The following is a 21,795-nucleotide window of genomic DNA, read 5'->3' as shown; positions in this document are numbered from 1 at the left end:
GACAAAGAAATTTAAAAGGTAAACAATCAAAGTTACATTAAGAAAAAAAAAATCCTGTTACAATAAAATTGTAGGTAAATATTAGGAGGCTTCACATTTGATTAGTTGTAACACAGGAACCACGTTAGTATTCTGAGGTATCACACTCTACATTGTGAGTCACCAGTGCAACAACAGTTGTAACAGCTTTGTAGTGATACTGTGAAAGAGTGCTAGCTCTCTATAAAAGCCAAGGACAGGTTAATCACATGATCATCTTAACTTAGACAAGTCAAGCATTGATTTCTTCTAGTTGTTTACTGTCTGTATGCTACTGTACAAGTAGCATACAGACACACTTGTTCACCATCTCACTGGTGAACAAGTGTGTGAACCTGCCCTCGTCACTTCACCTCGATCACAACTTCACACAAGAGATTCATCTTCTCAGAAGATTTCCTCAGCCAAGACCCATGACTCCCAAAATCACTTATCTGACGGCAAGTTCTAGAAGACTCCGGACAGTGCCAATTAAGGCCTGGTTCGAGCACTTCCTCATTATCACCCAATCTGCACTGTTAAAAATTCCTGCCCACCCATCTGCCAGTGTCAGCAGCCCCCAAAGTACAGTCACAATTTGATCTCAGGTCACAGTAATGAGTTATTGCCTCTATGACATCCAGCGACAGTTACACATTTCAGTGATATGAATATATATGATTCAGTGATAAGCCTTTAAAAGCTTATAACATGTGCATCAGTGAAGCTATGACAGCAAGATGGAGGATGAGGAAACAGCTCTTAATACCACCTCTGCTTCTTTTGCATGAGGCAGCCAACGAGATGACTCAAGGTGTTAAAAATCACTTTGGTGCAGTGCTGTTGAGTAAGTCATTGCATACTTACTATTGCAAGGGCTGCTTCTCTGTAGTTGACCTCTGACCTTCCTGTTAAAGAGGGCAATCACTTGGACAAGTCCCTGCTGGGTGCAGGTAAGTAAGTCACATTATTTTATTAAAACAAGATGTAGCACATCAACAGTTCTCCCTATGTCCCATCAATGACAATTATTGTGTCAGTCAAGACAGTATTCAATGAGAATTGTCTGATTTTAACACTGACTTTACTTTAATAATGAAAATCCAATCTGCAATGTACTCATTTTACATGGTTGTGAATATGACTTTCCTCATCCAGAGCATACACACAGACATTTAATAGATCTATATATTGACGCAACAGTAAGAAAGCGTCAATATAATAACCCAGCAATGGCAAAAGAACAGATCAACTACTTGTATTGTTTAGAAGAATGTTCCTTTCTCCAGTGGGGTGGAAGGAATATTTTCTGCATTATGTCCCCTCACTGAGCAGGCAGGCAGGACCCTGAGCATGTTTTCTCTCATATGGGAAATCTGCTGACTGCGGTATCACATTATGATTAACAATTTAACTATGATCCCCTTCTTTCCCATTGTTATTCCACAGATGACTGAGAGTAAGAGTGAAATACCAGCAACGGCACGCAGGCTTCATTAGATTCATTGATTGATTTATTGTTTTCCATGGTTGTAATCACTTCCCCCAAGGTAATTTGTAAGCTCTTTATGGTTCAGAGGTATAAGCCTGAGAGTTAATTAATCGGCTTTGTTTAGAAGTTTGAAAGTAGAAATGCCCCTCTGAATTGGTAACTGCTTGGAAGGCAACAGTCTCGGTGACTTAGAATCCCTTGTTTGCCTTGAGAAAACATCAAAACTAAGCAGATAAACAGACAGAATTATGTCTGGATAATTTTAAGATCTTTTGAATGTACCTTGATTCATCTTTACCCTCTTAATATTCTTCTCATCAAATCCAAAATAAGGATTTTGTCACACTTCAGAAGACATACCTTTTGGTATTTAAGTGAAAACTAAAAAAACAGTCATTAAAAGTTATTGTTCAATCAAAAATTTGGCCAGTTCTCACCAAATAATAACAAATCAAACACTACACACAAACACTTAAAAACAAATTAGCTGAACTTGCTAATGAAACTGACATACAGCTAAAGTTTAAGGAAATTCAGATTTCTGTATTATTTTCCAATAATTGAAACCAAAAGCATTTTTACACTGTACTCACACTCCTATACCTATTTTTATTCTCGTGTTAGCCACTTAAATTGGCACTCCTTCAAAAAAGTATTGCTCTTCTCCACTGGAGTTTAATTTTATCACCCCTGAATAAAATTATATTACTTTTATGTTCTGACCCAAATCCTTGCTCTTGGCAGAAGCTAAATTTGACACACTCGTCCCTGCTCCCCTCTTCACCCACAAAACCCCTGACGTTGTCTGGCCTTTGTCAGTCTTAATTGAAGTCCCAGCTTGCTTTAATTGGCTTTCCAATGGTATGTGAATGAGAACTGCTGTTTATGGGTTAAGTGCATCTTAATCAGAGCTTTAATCCAGTCATTAACAGAGAAACATGAGGTGTCGAGAGCAGTGAAGAGAGGTTGATAATTGAGAGGCGGCTTCCTTGCTCCCTGTGCTGTGTGTGTGTGTGTGTGTGTGTGTGTATATATATATATATATATATATATATATATATATATATATATATATATATATAAGTGTATGTGTATGCTTACTTCAGGAGTGTTATTATCGAGGAGAAACTGACAAGACAATATGGAGCAGAAGTAGGAAAATCTTCCAAAAATTGTCAATGTCAGTAAAATATTATACTGTATAAGTACCGACAGAAACATTTGCTTTTCCTATTTTACTCTACCCTTACATTTTCCTTTAGGTAGAACAAAAATGCAAAGATTTGGAAGATGAAAAATATGCTCTCAGTACTTCCATACCCCCCCCCCCCCGAAAAAAAAAAACAACTGACTGAGAAAAAAATATTTTTTTACTCTATACATTTGTTTCCTGATGAAACTATATACCACTACTGATAGTAAAAATTGTTATTGTCTAAAAAACACAACTCCTCCGTGCCCGCCCCACTTCTATTGCTCAGCTGTCACTTTCTCACTGAGTTTTTCTCGCTGTATATTTTAGCACCTATCCCCTGTGTGAGGCCTATGTTCTTCCGTACCCCCACTCTTCCCCCTCTTTCTCTATCTCTCTCACACACACACACACACACACATACACACACACAGCACTGAATCAACGAGACTATATTGAATAAACATGCTGCTTTTTGATTCTTTTTTTAAGGTGCATTTTTCACCATTTTTAGTGCAATTTATTATAGACATACACACACCTACTGATCCTATAAAGGCACTGTCAATTGCTCACAAAACCTCCAGTGCTAGTCACCTTCTCAGAGAGGATCATCGACAAATAAAACACTGAAAAAAGCCCATTCATGTTCTGTTAGTGGGAAAGAAGCTAAGCAAAGTAGGTAACTGGAGAGGAGGCACTTTTAATGTGTGTCCACCAAGGTTGGGATTTTATCTAATGTGAATCCAGTGTTGAATTTGCTTAATGAATCATTTCAAATTCCATATTGAATTAATTTATAGGTTTAGCTTTTCACAATTTTAAGTAACAAAAGTTGTTTAGCTGAACTACTTAAATGCTTTTTACATACAAAAAAGAGAGGAGAGGTAAATGATTTAGTAGATATTTTAGATTTGGATCTTAATGAATATCAGCTTGCATGTACCTGCGCGTACATGTGGATACTGAAGTTTAACGTATTTCTGGTGTGTGCAAAACCTTGCACATTGCATGTGTCTGTGTGTGTGAGTGCTGTGTCTATTATTTTAAGGTGTGAAAGGCTTGATGACACGATGAATACTGCGAGCCAAGCTTGACCTCTCCCCAAGCTTTAACACACACGACTCTCCCTGTGAACCTGTGAAAACATTTACGGGCCATTTACAACACGAGATAACACTTCCTCCCAGGTCAGCGGGTCTCATACATACACACTCACACGCACACACACACAGACACAGATTGCTGTCAGCCGAACAGACAAGCTACGTCTCTGTCTGATCCTGACAGAGAGGAAAAGAGGTGGCAGTCCTCTTGCCTCAGGGTTTCAGTTCATTAGATGAAATGAAGAGGGGAAAAAAGGAAGATGGTTGAGAGGAATATGTCTGCATATTTTGAAAGGAATTGATTGAAAGTTCTCTTGTTTGTAGAAAGCAAAGATTAAGACAGTTGTATCTGCAGCATGACTATACTGAAGCATACTGACTCTGGGACTGATAGTGAAGTCATAATGGTGCACTTTATAGAGTCTGGACAGTGTTTTTGTACATTTAGAAGTCACAAATGTGATTTTACTTTAGCACACACATAAGCACACACACACACACACACACACACACACACATACGTTGTTACTTCTGAGATGTTATAAAAACTTCTCTTTTATCCATTAAAAAACTATCGATCTTGTGCTTTGCCTTCTCTACTTGATGGGTTTTTTTTCTGTCATAATGGAAAGTCTCCCTGGCCATTTCTTCAGCCTATTCTTCATTTGGAGTAATTATAGATGGAGAGGTAAAAGATGTTTTTTTCCCCTTTCTTTTCTTTCCTCCTTCCTACCTATCTACCTCTCCCCTGCGTGCATTCAGAGGAGCTCTCACTACTGCATTCTTATTAGGGACATGACTGAAAGGCTCTCCGCAGCATGTGGTGTCCTCTGACCATCCACTATGGCTGCTTTTTGTTGGCATTAACAAGCCAAGCAACCAAGGATAGCTTTTCAACAGGTACAAACTTTTCCTTTTAGATAATTAACCGCATTCAGACACTCAGTGCAGAGTAGGCAATGTGGGTACAGAAGCCTAGAGAGGATCATATTCTAGAGAAAAGGACAGAGAAAGAAGAGGGAGATGGATAAAAAACTTCAAATCAAAAGACAAGATGTTCTCTTTGGTATTGTTTGGTGCTAGTGGATTCTATACCAAACTCCTGTTCAAATGGCATGGTCTTCATTTCTGCTCTCCTCATCATCCTTGTCTCTGTCCTCTTCATCTTTTCATCAGGTTGGACCGTGTAATGAGGCAAAACTCTGGTCATTGTAGAATGGTCAAAGGTTTGCTGCCTTAATGAATGGAAGAAACACAAGAAGGGCTGAATGCTCTCCCTCGTTCCTGTTTGCCTCGCTGCAAAAGCCCCAGGATGCCTCCTGAAGAAGGCCTCCTCCATCCATTGCCGTCTCATCTCTTGTTAAAGGGGGCATAAAGCGAAGGCAGAGGGGAAAAGTAATTTTCTTCCCCTGTCTATCCATTCTTTCGGTGGGTTTCTTCCACTTTTTTCTGTGTACTTTCATAAAGCTTATAATTATCTTGGCGAGAGCCCTCAAGTGAGAACGAATGGGGTCTTTGTACCCTTCTCTCTTCAGCCCTCTCCTGTTTCTTGGAGGAAGGGAGTCATATTAACATTTGGTCTTCTCCTTTTACGGAGATTCAGTGTGAAAGCCAGATGTGTCTCCTCTGAAAAAAAAACCAACAATTTTCCAACAACCTAATTGTTATATTTTCTCAATCACCACCGAGCATGTCAGAACAGGAAAGATGGATACCGCAGACCTTGAAGGGAGTTAATGAATTGTTTAATAATATTCTTGTGTGAGATGATGTAACAATGTATATTCAGTAACACTAGAAACTGGTAGAAATGAGTCGCATTGTTACTACTTTTGGTTTTTTAATGTATATTAGTTTAAGAAAGCCAAGAAAATCACTGACAGTACAAAAACAACCACAAGCTGACCAGGCATGGCAATAGCAACATATTTAGCAACCTGGAAACAGATATTATTGGTTATAGGGTCAAACCCCCCCCCCGCCATCTATCCAAGCACTTCCTCCGTTCACCCACCCCTCCCTCAATCCCTCTGACCTCCATTCCCAACTCTTCCGGCTGATTACTCTTAATGTAATTTTAATTAAAAACTGTGGTGTCAAAGGGTTTAGCCTGCCTGAGAAGCGGGTGCAGATTGCGGCACAGTGGCAGACCCCTTCACTTGCTTGAGAGGAAATGCATCCTGACATTGCTCAGGTGGTGCCAACACAACCCAGGTTAAGCAAAAAGGCTTTCTGGCCCATTTAAATATTACAAGTGTAACTTTATTCTGGGCAGGTGGGCGATCTGCCCAGAGAAAGGCTAATATTTGGGTTATTATTTTTATTGTTAAATTTTGAGTTGTCTACTTCCAGTGTCTGGTGATTTGCTAAATACTAAATACATGCTAAATACTATAATTTGGTCCACATTAGTGCCATTATTGCTACAAACCTGTATCAGCTGAGCTGGAGTAACTGTTATCATCATAATTAATGAAATATCTCAATATCTTTCTTCTTCTGTGTCACATAACAGGTTATCTGGGCTATATGAGCAAAATAGGAGGGCAGAGAGATTGATGAGAAAACAAAAATATTTTTTTTGAAGACCATAGAAGGCTCATGCTTGCCTCTATCATCACTATTTCAGCAGAAATTTTTATTATCTTATGTCAAATAAATTAGTGCCAAAAGCCAGCAAGAAGGAAAGGTGAAGCTACCAAGCTGTGACTCATTCTAATATCAAGACACACTTAGTTGACATTGAGAATAATTGCCACTGCCAAATTTCCCAGGGGTGACCTGCGGAAGGTGCCCCACAGCAGGACTCAACAGCAGAGGTCTGCCTGTAGGTTTGTAATCCCCTCACCCGAGCTGTGGGGAACCTCTTCAGGGTCGATGGAGAGCAGATAATCCAACGGCTTAAACACTCTCTAAAATCTCATCTCCACACCCCATCTGCCGGCCGAGCGACGTCTTGGAAGTCACAGATATGAAGAAGTGGAGACTGAGGCAGAGGAGAGGACGAGAAAGTCAGAACACACCTCCTCCTTCTTGCTGTGGGTGCGAACAACAGAAGAGAGGAGCATCTAGGAAAACACACAGCCTGGCTTTGGCATTATGCTCATTAACATTACTTAAAGGAACAGTCTTAATTAAATCTAAACTTTCCTCTGCGTTACAAGTTAAAATCTCCCCTAGTAATTGTTGTAATAAAGACTTTATCTTCCTTGTTGCAACAGTTTTTCCTTTACTTTTATCAGTGCTACAATACTATTCTTACCTAAATAACATAATAATAATAATAATAATTTTATTTATATAGCGCTTTTTAAGCTTAAGCACAAAGTGCAGAATGAAATTAAAAAATCAATCAGAAAACCATGTAAGCCCCCCCCCCCCCCCGTAACATGAGAGCACTTCTATCAAGCAGCACTGAGCCCACACATAAACAGATGAAAGTGAAAGTGCAAAATAAAAGAAGTTCATATATGAATAAGTGAAATGCAGATAAAAGAAATAAGCACATATGAAGCAGGTGGGATTTAAGTAGAAGAAACAACCACATATATAAATAAATAAGATGCAATAATATCATAAATCACACAGATACATAAATCACACATCAAGAACTGGTTTTCTGGAGACCCACAAGTGTAAGAGGTGTGAGTGTCAATGACCCTTTAACATTCTCTGACAGGGGCCTTGTTTGGTGCCCGTCAGTGGACAGTTGGAGGAGCTGGTGGTTGGCCCTGAGCAGTGAGGCATGTAGTAAGAGGGTTTAACTTTGCTAACCTCCTTCTGCCAGGTTCATGGGGCCCTGCTGCTTGGGTAATATTGGATCAGTGTCGGGAGCCCGTGCCACTGCCATATCAGCCAGCATGCTACCTGGGGTAGTGAGCAGTTTCAACTATACTGTAGAGCCAACTGGGCTTGGTCAGGACTTACTTACAATTTCCCATTTTCTTGAAATTCCTCAAATATAGAATTTATGTGATTCCTTTTCCATCTCATACAGTATTGTAGAGATTAATACATAGTTTTAAAGGGACATTGAGTATGATTACTCTTCTATGACACAAAATGAACATATGTGGGAGTCTAACAGGTTTGCTAAACTGAAAATCAGTTTAGCAAACCTGTTTAACCCCCCTCAGGCGTTAATTTTCTTCTTTAAGAACTGACTTTCCCCCTTTCAGAACAATACAACAATATGAAATTGCTTCAGTAATTGATGTTGACAATGCAGAGCTGCAGGTAAATGGAGCAATGTAAAAACATTTTGATGTGTAAGCTGCTGCTACTGCTGGCGGCAAAAAGAGGGAAACAGGGACTGTCTTGCACAGTAAGTCAGTAAGTAAGGTTTTCATATTGCCACTCCTTTTATGTTTTACAACCTGTAAAAAACGTCACACTTGCAATTAATACGCGCCCGGCGTTTCTGCATACCTGATCTCCATACACCAACGTTCTTATGAAAACTGCGGTTATACAAAAACATAATTTAAGGGAAGGGGAAGCTTTGTTTTCTTCGAGTAAGTAAGTTGAGTCATGATAAAAAAGAATCTAATCAAATGCTGTAAGGGAGAAAAGTATGGAAACTGAAACTTAAGAAATTACAATGCACATCAAAAAGAAATGTGTTATCTTGTGTTTTTCAAAAACAGAACCTTACAATCATTTAGTTTCTATTTCTGTTTATGCACAATACAAACAGTTTGAACATAGATATTAAATCTTGCACACTGTGCATGGAAGGTGGTGGATCATTACAACCATTTGTCTAATCTAATGGCTTTATTTTGTTCATGCCGCTTGGTCCAAATGACAGATTTTATAATTGTGTGGCTATTTGCATAAGTAAAGAATTGGAGAAAAGTACCTATTTGTCCATAAGGAACTCTTCCAAAGCTTGCTCTACATCATCATGTATTAGATTTTGTTTGTAATCCCAAATTTTATTTCCATTGTAACAAATTTCCTCTTCACTAGGGAGCATTGTTAGGCCTCTGCTCTTACAGTTATTTACTTTTCAATTTATTTATCAAGAAATATGACATACATGTTTGCTAAGTTATCTTACACTTTGCCTGACACCTGTCGAATATATAGTAAATTATTTTTTATTAGGGTTTCACATATCCGTGGATGTGCACAGATTTTTCTATTTTTTTTGCAAGGATATATCTCTTGCAAGATAAAACATATCAAATATAACTCATGTTTTGTCATGTATTTGAGAGATATTAAAATACTGTTTTTGCCAGATATGGTTCAGTGGTAGTGCAATCATTCGTATGAGCTCCACTTGGCCCTGTTGTGTAAAATTGGCTTGTGTTGCAGTTTGGAGAGGTCTGATAATATTAAAATCTGCAGATGCCCACCTGGTGCCAAGACGGATGGAAACAGAAGAGTGTGCTGTCTGGGAGGGGTGTTTGGCTCAGCTTGGAGATATGTGGGTCCATCTGTCTGTATGTGTTTAAGTCTAGGGTACACAAACAAATCATGTGCTGCACACAGGTGATGGCCTGTGGTCTTTGTTTGTTAAGGATGCCTTTTTCTACTTGTCGAAGTTATAGTTTTTTTTCTTCCTGGCCTTTGATTTGTAGATGAAAAGAATGTGCTCCTCCACAGAGGAAACTGGCAGCTTTAGCGTTGTAAGGTCAGAGAGCCGTGAGAACTTCAGATAGACATGCAAAAGATTCACTATATCACCTCTGGTGGTGGTGTGTGTGGGTGAGTGTGAGTTGTGAAGGCGCACTGGGTGTTTGTGTGTGGTTTGGATGTGGAGGTGGGTTGTTTACGCCTTTTTCTTACTGTAGTCTAAAGTCGAAGTGTATGTGTGAAGTTTATCTTTTGCTTCAAGGTGTGTGCGTGTGTCTGCGGGTGTGTACCTGTCGCTTTGACTGAACAGGTGGGTCCTCTTTGCATGGGATCTAGACAGCCAATCCGCCACACAGCTGACTGTGGTCAGGCTTACTCTGCTCAGCATGCAGTCTGTGGTACAGGCTCGGATACAAGGTGGTAGATGTCAATTTACTTTCAGTGGAGTATTCATCGTTTCACCATTTCATGGCTTTATTTCAATCCTGCCATTTGGTCCAAAAACAGATTTAAAAAATTATGGATCATTCTGCATGTGAAAAGAAGAGGAACAAAGTAAATATTTGGCAGAAAAAAGAAAAATATCTGATATTATTATAAATAATGCATCTACAAATTACATCTTATAAAGTTCAAGCTCAATTAGTTAAAGTATTCAAAACTGTCTGTACATCAAATAACATATAACATTTTGCAAAATGAATTATTGTAATTAAATGTAATTAAAAGTCATTTAATTATGGCAATGGATGAGCACACTGATCACTACATCCACTCTTAACTGAGACACAATTTAAAAAACAAGGACAAAAAACTAATAAAAGCTCTGGAGAGTGGACAAATAAACAACAACGTCACAAAGTACAAAATATTTCCTGAATCAATAGCTCTTTAGCATATAGTCTTAACAAAATTGGAGATCTCAAATTTTAAAAAATATTCAAATTGAGGATGCCACTGAAGTTAAACTGTTGGGAATGAAAATGAAAAACAATCTGACATGGACAGTTTATATTATGTACCTTTCTAAAAAGGTGATGAAAATGCCAGGGTTGGATGGTTGGACGAATTACAAGCTTCTCACCTAAAGATATTTGTAAAGTTATATCTCAGAGTATAATATATAGCCATATCGGTTACTGCTGTGCAGTGTGGGGCAACAACACTCAAAGAGATATAGACAGATTGAAGATTGCACTGAACAAGACAGCAAGATTGATCCTACGATGTGGGTTTGAAATAAGAATGAGTGTCTTGCACTACATGATGGGAGAGTCCACAGCAGGAAAACATGTGAGACAATATTCAGTTGCACAATTTGGAAAAATTCAAAAGTTCAAAAGACCAATAAGTATTCAGGACAAACTATTATTGGTGTGAGATGAACACAAAGTCATTATAAGGAATAGAGATAAAAAATAATTACATATTACCAAGGATAAAAACAGAAATAGGTAGGCAGACCTTTATTTACAGGACTATCAAACAATGGAACTCAATAAAATACGTTACAATGTTGTTGTGTCTTACAATATGACTAATAATTATGTGTTACAATATGACTAATAATTGATGTATCGTGGATTGTAGATTCTTATGGTGGTTGTCAATATGCAGTACTTGTATCATTACACTTTCAGAATTGCACTAGTTTAGATTTATACAGATATATTTATGTAAATGAAGTGTGTATGTGCACACACTTATATACGATTAAGCTTAACTGAGTGTGTGACTATGAGTGTATGTATTATAATCATGTGTATACAGTATATAGCATGAATGTGTAAGTGAGCTGTAGGCCTATAGTATTCTGAAAATGTTTTATTGCGATTTTAACATGGATTCTTGGGAGATTAGTCTTGAGCCAAAATAAAATAAACAAACAAACAAAAAGAGGAAGTAATACTTCCACAATTGTATGGTCTTGACTTGAGGTGTTACTGTAATGAGGCTACTGTATGTGCACTCCATGTACCATTAAGTCTAACTATGAGCAAATAGCAGAACAGGTTATGTGTTTTTGCATCAAACTATTATTACTATTTTTGCAACTACCATTATTTTACAAGAACACTCTTCACACCTACCTTCATATGTCTGGTGCGTGAAATCCTCCAATGTATAATTATGTCTTATTTAGGAATAGGATCATTAATATATTATAATTATTATGTAACTTTGTATTCTGTATGTCTTTGTTTGTAAGTACAAAGCATCAGAAACTCCTTTTAACAGTCCACTATAAAAATTACCATGGAGTTACAGTGTCTATAAACTCGTATCTCACTGTGTATCCACGGATGTAGATGTGGGCACGGCTGGCTGAGTGAGTGTGTCCTTCTGGGACTTGTAGTTCCTAACGCCGACCGACTACGTCAGCGGAAGTATTTTGAGCGAACATAAGCTAGGTCACATTGGTTCAGTTTTGTAATGTTTTGAGAAACGCAACCGTAATGGAAGCAGCTAAAGCAGGTATTAAACATCTCTGTAGTCTTAAATGTTTGATATTTCTCGCATGATATGTATTTAGCTCACTACTTAGCTGTATTAAATTGCATTTGTTTTGTGTGTTGCTCTGTGCATTCAGGAAATACCAGTCAATGTTAAGTACACTCGTGTAGCTAGCTAACGCTAAGTGTAGTGGCTATCTCAACGAGAAGTCAAGAAGACAACTGAGAAACGGTCCTCCACATGCTCCTATGTTCACCACCTACCTTAATTGTTTTAAGTTAGCGTTATATACCTTGAAATGCTTCTTGGTCGCCTGCATGAATGCCTTAAATGTAAAAAAAGAAAGATGATAAACAGATATGAAGCACAAACTGCGGCTACAGATATTGCTGACCATGTTTGTGATGGTTTACCTGCATGTCTCTCTTTCTGTCCTGCCATATTTCAGAGGAGATCCAACTGAGGCATGTGGAGACAGATGTCCTCATCCCCAAAATGATGAGGGAGAAAGCCAAGGAGCGCTGCGCTGAGAAAGTTGAAGGTGTGTGTGTGTGTTTTGCAGGGCCGTTTCTACATTTTTAGGGGCCCTGTGCAAAATCTTGTTTGTCCCCCATTTCAAACACATCAAATCAGCATCACATACCATATGTGTATAAATGAGACCAAACACTGCTTTTAACACATAAGGAACCTAGCTGCAGTGTTAACATCAAAATCAAAACACACATGCAAATTATAAATAAACTAGCAAGGTCTAGCTACCTGGCTCATATTATACATAGTGAAACTACCTAGCTAAAGTTAGCTAGCCAGTGGTTCATGTACCTGTACACCGATCGTTCACTGGCAGAAATACACTCTCCATAAAAAGGTTATAAGTGAAATAAATATGTTGTATGCTCTGCAAAAGTTGTCCTTCCTCTGCTTTCTTTCGTTTTCGTTTTTCGTTTCTTGAAGGATAGGTCCTTTTGGAAACCATTGTGACAGTGCATCAAATATCTATCTAAATGGTGTCCTTGATCTAGTGATCTCACTGTCAGACTTGATAGACTCAGCCATTGACGTCAGTATGTCAATACATGAGAATCTGATGATGACTTTGAAATTGATTTGCTTATAAGGGAAAGCTTTTTAAACTATACATACATTTCATTTTAACCATTTTGAGCTTAAATAATGTATGTGTTTTAGATCAACACATGAGGATGCTTGGTTACCAAAAGTGTCAATTTATATTTTAGGAGAAAAAAAAATACATTGGCGCAACAGGGCCCCCTAACAGTCATGAAGGCCTTAAGCACATGCGTGGTCCATATATAGCAAGAAATGGCCTTGGTGTTTTGTGTGAGAGAGAGTGGTTATTCCATTAAAACAAAGCAGGACCACAACCATTCTTGTGTCTTCTTATGAGTTTGCTGTCAACATTAAAACACCAGACATTAAAATGCTCACAAGCACTGATACGTTTTGATGAATCAGTGAGATTAACGCATATGTCAGTTAAATCCAAGACAATTTTATTGTTATTATGGAGATTCATAGGGCTGCACACTCTTAGTAAGTTTTTTTTTTAAAAATGTTTGTATGTTGTCCATATGAGGGAAAACACCTATTTCATACCCTGAAGTATGACAGGCTTTTCCTGCGTGAAAAGCCCCCCCACCCCCACCCCCACCCCCACCCCCACCCCCGGCCAAAATTCTCTGTTGGGCCCCTTCTGACACCCCTACCCCACCTCCTGTCACACAGTGCCCCAGCATACTACAGACGGTATCTGGTCCCACGTTTTATGTGAGTTATATAATTTGAAGGAAATTTGATTGAATAGAACTTTATTATAGAATATGTAAAACAACAAAATTATCAGATTTTTTGCTTCAGTGTTTCAAATTCCTTAACAAATTTGCATTTAATTTTATTACTAAAAACCATTTGACACACACTGAACCTGGGACTTTGCCTGCGCAGTAATCCATCTGTGACTGCACTGAATTGAGTTGAGCCAGTTCCTGAGCTTTGGTATTGTGCATGCTGCCTCACTTGAGTGGTGCACTGAAATACTTCATAGAACTGAGCTATCATTAATAAAATTAATTGTATCTGTGCTTTTCCTACTATGACAAGTCAAAGGTCTATAAAGGGTCACTACAAGAGTGTGACATTTTAAAAAATACAAAACAATATGCCTGCTACCAACATCAGCATTTTAGTAAAGCAAAAGTATGTACATCCACCTAATGGGTCAGAAAGTCAATATCTGCTGTGACAAGTATAGTGCTGTTAATTATGAGTCTTTACTGAACAATGATGGTCACATTACTGGCATCAAAGTAATAAATATAAGACATATATTTGGTCTTTAATAAGATCCAAAGATTTGTCTGCATGCATTCTTAAAAAAAAACTGGAGAAACAATATGATACTTTTTCATCAAAGTTAAATAAATCATCTGACTATAATTAGAGAAGAATTTTATTTCAGCAACATTAAAGCTTCACATTCACTCTTTACTGTTAACATGAATTTTTATGGAAATAAATTAATTTATTCTGAGAAATGTTTTTATTGTTTTGTCCACCACATGTATATCAGTGACTATAGACTAAATAATGGAAACTCCTCCCAGTATGATTCAGTACAATTCAACAGCATCACAACCAGGGATGGAAAATTGCACTGGCTGCCAGCCAACGTGTGGGCAAATTTGTGAAGTAGTTGGTGAATTTGCTCTAACCACCAGCCACAGTGGCCGGTGGCATTCAATGGAGTTGAATTATAAAAGGATAACCATAAGGGAACAAATATTAAATTAATAGGCCTACTTTTTAGGGGAAAAATGTGTATTAGTAGTTTTTTTATTTCAAAGCAAGACAAACATTACACAAAAGTTAGTTTCACATAAAAGTGGGATTTCAAAAAAAATCCCACTTTTATGTAGAATTTAGAAAACCACCAGTAGAATTTAGAAACCACCAGCCACTTTAAGATAAAGTTAATTTTCACTGACACTGATCACAACTTACAGGCTTCAAAATTACTTTAAAGTTGAATCAACAATTGAATCGACTAATTAAGGTAGGATTTATTACAGGGCTGCTGTATTAGACTGCATATTCTTATCAAGGTGTACATAGTACACTGGCAATTTCATATATAGCTCTATAGTAATGTGTCTTTTATAGATCTTTTTCACTGCACACATTTTGACTTGTCAAAACAGGAAAAGCACAGGTGTAAATAAAAGCATTAACAATGGTTTCATTTTCGTCATCATTGATGCACAATATCAGAGCCCCGGAACTTGCTCACCTAAATGCAATGCAGCCATCATTAATGTTACTAATTCCACCTGTGCTGTTCATACTTTGACAAGTCAAAATCTCTGCCCTGAAAAGTATTATGAATTCTATAGCAAGAAAGCTGTACACAAAATACTGACACAAATTATATAAAGCAGTAAAGGCCACAAATCACCATTTCTCTGTGCATGTCTTTCTATCCATCATTTAGCTCAATTCACCCCCTGAATAGATGTATAAACATGGGAAATCAGTTATCCATTTTTCAGTCTTTGCAGTTTTGAGGAAAAGAGAGTTTAAGAAAAAGTCAAAAATAAAACTTCATACAATACTACTTGTCCATTTAAGGTTCGGAACATGCACTACCAAAGTCTTATTATACTGTGAGCAGCGTGGAGTGAGCAGTGTGTTTGCATGTTTTTGAAGTATGAGAGGATAATTAATCCTCCATTCAGATTTTTCTAGAGATTTGAACTTGTAATATTCAGTTCTCATTACAGTTAAGCTTCACACTAGCATACTAACACCCACCCTTCTGTTTAGTTTTATACTCTGCATTTTACCTCCAGCACAACTGCTGGACGAAGAAGACATGTAGACTTTGAAAGGTTGTAAAACACAGAAATGCAATGAAACTTAAACAGCATGTTAGAAAACAAATTTCTTTCAAGTAATCTGAAGACATTAATAATGTGTCCTTATTCATGGCTTAACTTCTCCTTCAGTCTGTGGTCTAAAATATTTAGCTTACAGTCTGCTTATAATAACCTGTTCACAACACTTGTTGTCTGAGAATGTGTGACTCCACATGTTTAATACACAGGAAATCCCAACAGAAAATACGAGGCAAGGGGCCAGATGCATAAACGATATGTACACATAAAAACCATGCATACGCCATTTCCCACACATAAACTGGTGTTTATAAAGACAGAATGTGTGGTGAGAATATGAGCACTTCACGCATACTTTTTTTTTTTTTTTTTTTTGGCGTTTACACAGGTATTTGTAAAATGCTAATCAAAGGCACATTTATTAAGTTAACACTGATAAATTACTTTTGTGTTTAATTTTATCATTGTTTTAATTTACGTAGGAGTCAACATTTTATTTTGCTCTTATTATTCTTTTTATTTTATCCGTAGTTATGTAAACTAATCATTGATTACATTCCTGAGATATCACTTCTGCCAATGGTTTACAGGTCCATGTGATGAAGTAATGATATGGACGGTATAAAAAGCCGTACAGCCATGCTTAATGGCCACGTGTAATGACAGCTATTCTGGCTGTTGCAGAACCTTGCGGCTGCAACACAATCTGTGAAACGGCACTTCTTCTTTCCCGTTTGTTTCATTGATAGCTGTACAGACTGGTGGGGCAGGTGGTGAATTGATATGAAAACGGCTGGTTCAGGGTGTGTCTTCATCCATTTATGGTTAATTGTAGGAGTGGAAATGAAGCTTGTGCACGTGTGCCCAGTTCCCCGATGACTGAGATTTATAAAAACAGAACCATGTGTACTCATGGCTTTATAAATCTGGCGAGAAGAATGTGTATGCATATTTCTGGCTTTGTGCGTTAACACAGTTTTAGTCATGAATCTACGCAGAGTTTTATGCATCTGGCCCCAGGTCTCGATGTATGGCGTGCACTTATAATCACAACCTAAGCCTTCTGTCTGCTGCAGCCATAAAAACTGCACTCTTGTTATGGGAACACTAAACACGGACTATTAATTGACATTATAATTAGCATTCAAACGGTCATTTTCAGTCGATGGTGTCGAATCTGCAACACTTAGTTTGTTTGTATGAAAGTTTATTTCTGTCCCTTCCAAGGAGATTCTTTTAATCTTCTTGTTCCTGTGCCTGAACCTTTTGGCTCTTTGAACTGTTTCCTGCCACTGTGTACACCTGCTTTTTGAGTCCACTTATGTTCTCTGAATTGAGGAACATGCCAATTGACATAACAGGTGCCACTTCATCTGCATGGAAATAGTGGCTGCAGCTTTGCTCACGTATGCCCCATCTTCTGCGGCAACACATTAGCCAGATCGTGACTAGGTTATGTGGTTTTTACAAATCTGATGAGCCAGTGTGTATTGCTCACAACGCACATACCTCCTGAGGTGATGGGACAGACAGTGGCTGTGTGGGTAGTGGAAACCCCCCTCACATTACTAGCTTCTCGTCCCACTCGTTTTCACACCTCTATCCTCCACCCTCTATCATCTCATTCTGTATGTTTGTGTCTGCGCTGGGCTCCCACATGTGTGTCTATAACTGTGTTTTACAAAGAAAAGTGAAAAAACACAATCTACGAGTGTGTTTTCCTGTGTTATCTTTCGCTGCATATGTAGCTCTAAACACCCCGTGTTTGTATATCGTAGGCTTTGTTGTAGATGCAGCCAGGTGTTACTGACCTGTACACAACTTCTTTGTAGTTCTACTTTTACCTGACGTGATTTTTCCTATCGTGCTGATGATTCATGCGAGTACTCTCACGTCTTTCAATACCAAACCATTCGACCAACCTACGTAGTCAATTAGCAATCACTTTCACATTCACTACTGTCATGTTTTTACAGGACTTTGATTTGTAAGCTAAAGCTAATTAGTTGTAAATTGGATTCATCAGGCTTGTGTCTGGTTCTCCAAATCCAAAATACGGTATTGAAGAAGAAAACATGAAAACATTTTAGTCAATAGTCATTTTCCCCTCGACTGACATGCTTTAAGTTACTGTTTCATTCATTTCATGGTTTAGAAATGCATACATAACATTTATTTGCTGTTAAAATGAATTATGTGTCAGGGATTCAAACATGTCTTCCTCCTGAGGTCCAAATCTCCCTAAACATTTAAGCCTCTTGCTTCTGCTTTCTACTAACTGCCAAACTACACTTCTGCATCTTTAAAATGGCAAACAAAACCGCCTAAAGTGAAGGTGGCATCACACTTTTCTTTAAAAGGGCTTCCTCTGACATACAGTGAGCCTCATAGATTTGCCTTTAGTGTCGCTACTGATGTGAGATCAGAAAGGCAACCCTCTGTATTAGTACCATGGGACAGGGATGAGGCGTTTGTTGATTAGATTAGTCGCACTGTTCTGCTTCTCTAAATTGGTTTTGCAGTTGTTTTTTTTTCACTTCTGCATCCCGATGAAAGTGTCTGTGTGATAACCATACTGATGCTGCTGATAAAGGTAATTATGATGTCAGATGTTCGGAGGAGAGATAGGACAGTGCTTTTAATTAAAGCCTTGAGAAAGAGCTTGCTAACAAGGTGAAGACTCAGTCTTCAACACCTTGTTTACAATGAGGACCTTGTATGTTTAATCTGGAATACACCACTAGCCAGGGTACAGTGTCACTGAGGCTGGTTTCCGGCCTTTTCATTTAATTGGCAATAGTTGGTGATTAATTTAATATTTGACAACTTTGTTTAATTGACTAATTGTTGCAGCTCTAATTGCAGCTTATTTAGAGGAGAGTGACTCAGATGGGTCAGAGCGTACTGACAAGTCTTTCTCAAATGTTTAACAAAGGTTAAATATTTGTTAAATTGGATTTAAGTCCAGATGAAACAGCATTTCAAGAGTATCTAACTTCCGTATCATGATGTATTACTTATTATATTATTATCCGTTATATTTTGTTTTACAGGAAGAAAACATGATCGATTTTTGATATAAGAATAGAAAGAAATGGATTTAGGTTTTTGTATTTTTTTGGCATATATAGTTAAATAATTGCACATTATGACCGGTGATGTGAGCTAAAAGGGTTAAAAAGGCATTTTTAATTTCATTTTGACTTTAAAATCGAATGTTGTTAAATTTAACTGGCATCTTTTTTTCACTATTTTTTCAGATGGTGTGATCATTATTTTTAACTAAGCTATTTTGCGCCTCTATTTAAAACATAACTATGTAATTAACAGATTTACAACCATGTAATAATAATTTGCAGAATGTATCCAGTCTGTAATGATTCCCTAAAAGTGCAATCAGTATGATGCAATCATTTAGCTTTCAGCTTCATCTTATTCAATTCAATTCAATTATATTTATATAGCGCCAAATCACAACAAAAGTCATCTCAGGACACTTTTCACCCTTTCTACCCTTTCCATCTATTGTCTATCCGTTAGAGACAATAATAACATAAAAGGTAACGTTCTTGAAGGGGCTGTGAACTCTGGAAACACTCCTTTTTCTGGCATAGTTATTGTTATTAACTGTGGGCACTGTGATCGGTGAAGCATAACCTATATTTAATTCTCGGGGGCACATGCATGTTTATATTTGCGGGTGATAGGTTGACTGTTAAAAAGCCAATGTGGAAACAGGGCAACCACAGATACAACCACTCTGTGGCCAGTACAGTTGGGTTCAGTCCTTGTGTGAACAAGGAAACATGGGTTTCAGTTTGATAAGAGGCCTGGCAAGGTGACCTCTAACCAGGTTCCTTCTTGTGGTACACTGCCAAGATGAGGCCCATCTTGGTTTGGTTTGTGGCAGCCTTTTTCCTCATCTGTGCTTGTACTTCAGGATCAAATAATATAAGAATAAAGGTAGGCTTGTAATAGATTTGAAGCAGGTTCCATTAATAAAATTTATATTTGAGGCTGTTGTACATGTTGATCTTGTTCCACTTTTTCTGCTAATTTCTCCCTCTCTCTGCCACCTTCCTTCATCACCGTCCGCCAGCCTTCAACCACTGTTGCAAAGAATCTGGTTTCTTCATGGTGTTGAAGTGCAGAGAAGAGAATTCAGCCCTGAAGGACTGTCTGACGCTACAGTAAGTATTTTGCAGTTTCTTCTGCAACACTCAGCACTTGCACAGTAAGGTGGCTTCCTATGTGTTATTGCACCACGTGTTATCCCACCAACACCTTTTAGGTGGGCTTACCCACGCTCTCCTTCCCTCACTGACACTCTTAACTGTTACCTGTGAAGTCTCAATAGTCTCAAAGCCACATAATCACATTGAAATGATAGTCATACCAGGCTGCACTCATTCTGTAAAATAAAGATTGTACCTTCTGTCTTCCACCAGCTACAAGGACCCTGCCTTCTTCGAGGAGTGTAAGCAGGAATACATCCAAGAGAAACTCGAGTTTCAGAGGACGGGGATCCCAGCTAAGAACAGGAAACAAAAACTCCCGACCAGCATGTAACAAAAAGATGATACCTAAACAACTTGGCTCACAAGGTGTGGAGCACGAGGCTCTGTCCAGAGCAAGTACCAAGTCCTGCAGGATACATGCAGGTGATCTGGCAGAGTTTATTACTAATAAAGCCACAAGCTTGTTGACTTGTTTGGGGTTAAGTCTGTGGGATTTGTGACTGAAACCTATCTGTGTGTTCAAGAGTGATATTTAATCAAGACAGTGTATATTTTTTAAAATATCATGTACATTTGCAAAACATTGTCCATCAGAGGGCCACAGATGTTCCATTCAGATTATTCAAAAGCAGGAATGCACATGGTGACGCCACATCTACAAGACATTTATGAATGACAGAATATACAGAAAGATCTGATCAAGGTACAGTGACCTCCTGAGTGTGTTGTGCTTTAGCTTTGGAGGTGTGCAGTCATAACATGTCTTTAAATTGTACGTGCAATGACAGCACAAGCGGTAATGAAGAGTCTGTTTTGTCCCTGTTGCTATGTGTCACAGCTTGGAATATTATTTGCAGAAGAAAGAGTACATTAACACACAAAGGACCTGTAAAAAGTTAGAGACTTGTACAGTGTATGTAAGAGGCCTCTGACAAAGCAGTGAAACTGAACAGTGTGATTGTGTGAAATATGCAAATAAATGTCACATTGTAAATATTCAGTGGCAGTTAAGTGTATTATCAGTGACAAATTCTATGACACATGAAATGCTGATGAATGCATTGGTCTTTAGATAAACTTTGGCCCTCCTGTTTTTTGTCTTCAGTAAAATGTGACGTGAATGACTTGTATTTCTGATGGGTTCTTTTTGCTGTGAAAGTGTCACAATAGCTCTCGCATTCAGGTATCTTTGATTTGCCTGCAGTGCATTGTGCACTTCATGTCACCTTCAGTGAATTTGAAAGTAGGTAGTCATTGCAACGTTTCTGATTAATGATGGTGGCTATATTTAGGTTTTAACTAGTTATATGTGACAGATTTTCCATGTGAAAAGTTTTCTGTATTTCAGTTTATCTGAACATAGACATGCAGCAGAATGATTATCTTTGATTTCCTCTCAAATGTTGGGCTTGTCGGCCTTAAAGTCAGACCACACTAACAGAAGGAATTTGAAGGTGAGATTACTGTATTCATTTTTTTTTTCATGAAAAGCAGTAAAAAGTAGAAAATAATGTGTATTTGATGTCTGAGGTGCCTGTTTCATGTGTTCGTACTTCCATATGAAACATGTCATGACGCTGTTGTAGCCTTATAATTTGATACTTAAATCGGCTGCACCAGCTGCTTTGTGATTGACCATTTCATTACTAAGCAGGTTCAGTCTCCATCACACTCAGTGTTTATTAGTTCATAGGAATTTATGTTTTGGAGATTTTGGTAAGAGTAAACCAAATATCTCAATGTAAATACTCTACTGCATGTGGACAGAAGCCGCTGGTTTCAACTGTAAACTAGTGTA

The 21,795-nt window shown here is 38.0% G+C and overlaps 1 protein-coding gene and 1 long non-coding RNA gene across 3 annotated transcripts; one reads left to right on the top strand and one right to left on the bottom strand.

The window, feature by feature from the left end:
* Window positions 1–5,812: 5,812 nt before the first annotated feature.
* Window positions 5,813–12,348, bottom strand: LOC137191774 (uncharacterized). Of its 2 annotated transcripts, XR_010930443.1 has the most exons (4): window positions 12,259–12,347; window positions 12,138–12,170; window positions 9,682–9,796; window positions 5,813–6,794 (listed from the first exon to the last, which is right to left on the bottom strand). It is a non-coding gene; the product is annotated as an uncharacterized lncRNA (long non-coding RNA). The 2 variants fall into 2 exon arrangements; XR_010930444.1 differs by lacking the exon at window positions 12,138–12,170 and having other exon boundaries at window positions 12,259–12,348.
* cmc1 (C-x(9)-C motif containing 1) lies at window positions 11,733–21,127 on the top strand. Its single transcript, XM_067602157.1, has 4 exons — window positions 11,733–11,866; window positions 12,294–12,386; window positions 19,859–19,949; window positions 20,208–21,127. The coding sequence occupies exons 1-4, from the start codon at window positions 11,848–11,850 to the stop codon at window positions 20,326–20,328; spliced, it is 324 nt and encodes a 107-aa protein (XP_067458258.1). The 5' UTR covers window positions 11,733–11,847; the 3' UTR covers window positions 20,329–21,127.
* Window positions 21,128–21,795: the final 668 nt, after the last annotated feature.

This window comes from Thunnus thynnus, chromosome 10 (assembly GCF_963924715.1).
Source record: "Thunnus thynnus chromosome 10, fThuThy2.1, whole genome shotgun sequence".
Lineage (NCBI taxonomy): Eukaryota > Metazoa > Chordata > Actinopteri > Scombriformes > Scombridae > Thunnus > Thunnus thynnus.
Note: the sequence above shows the minus strand (reverse complement) of the source record. Positions and strands in the feature narration are given on the sequence as shown.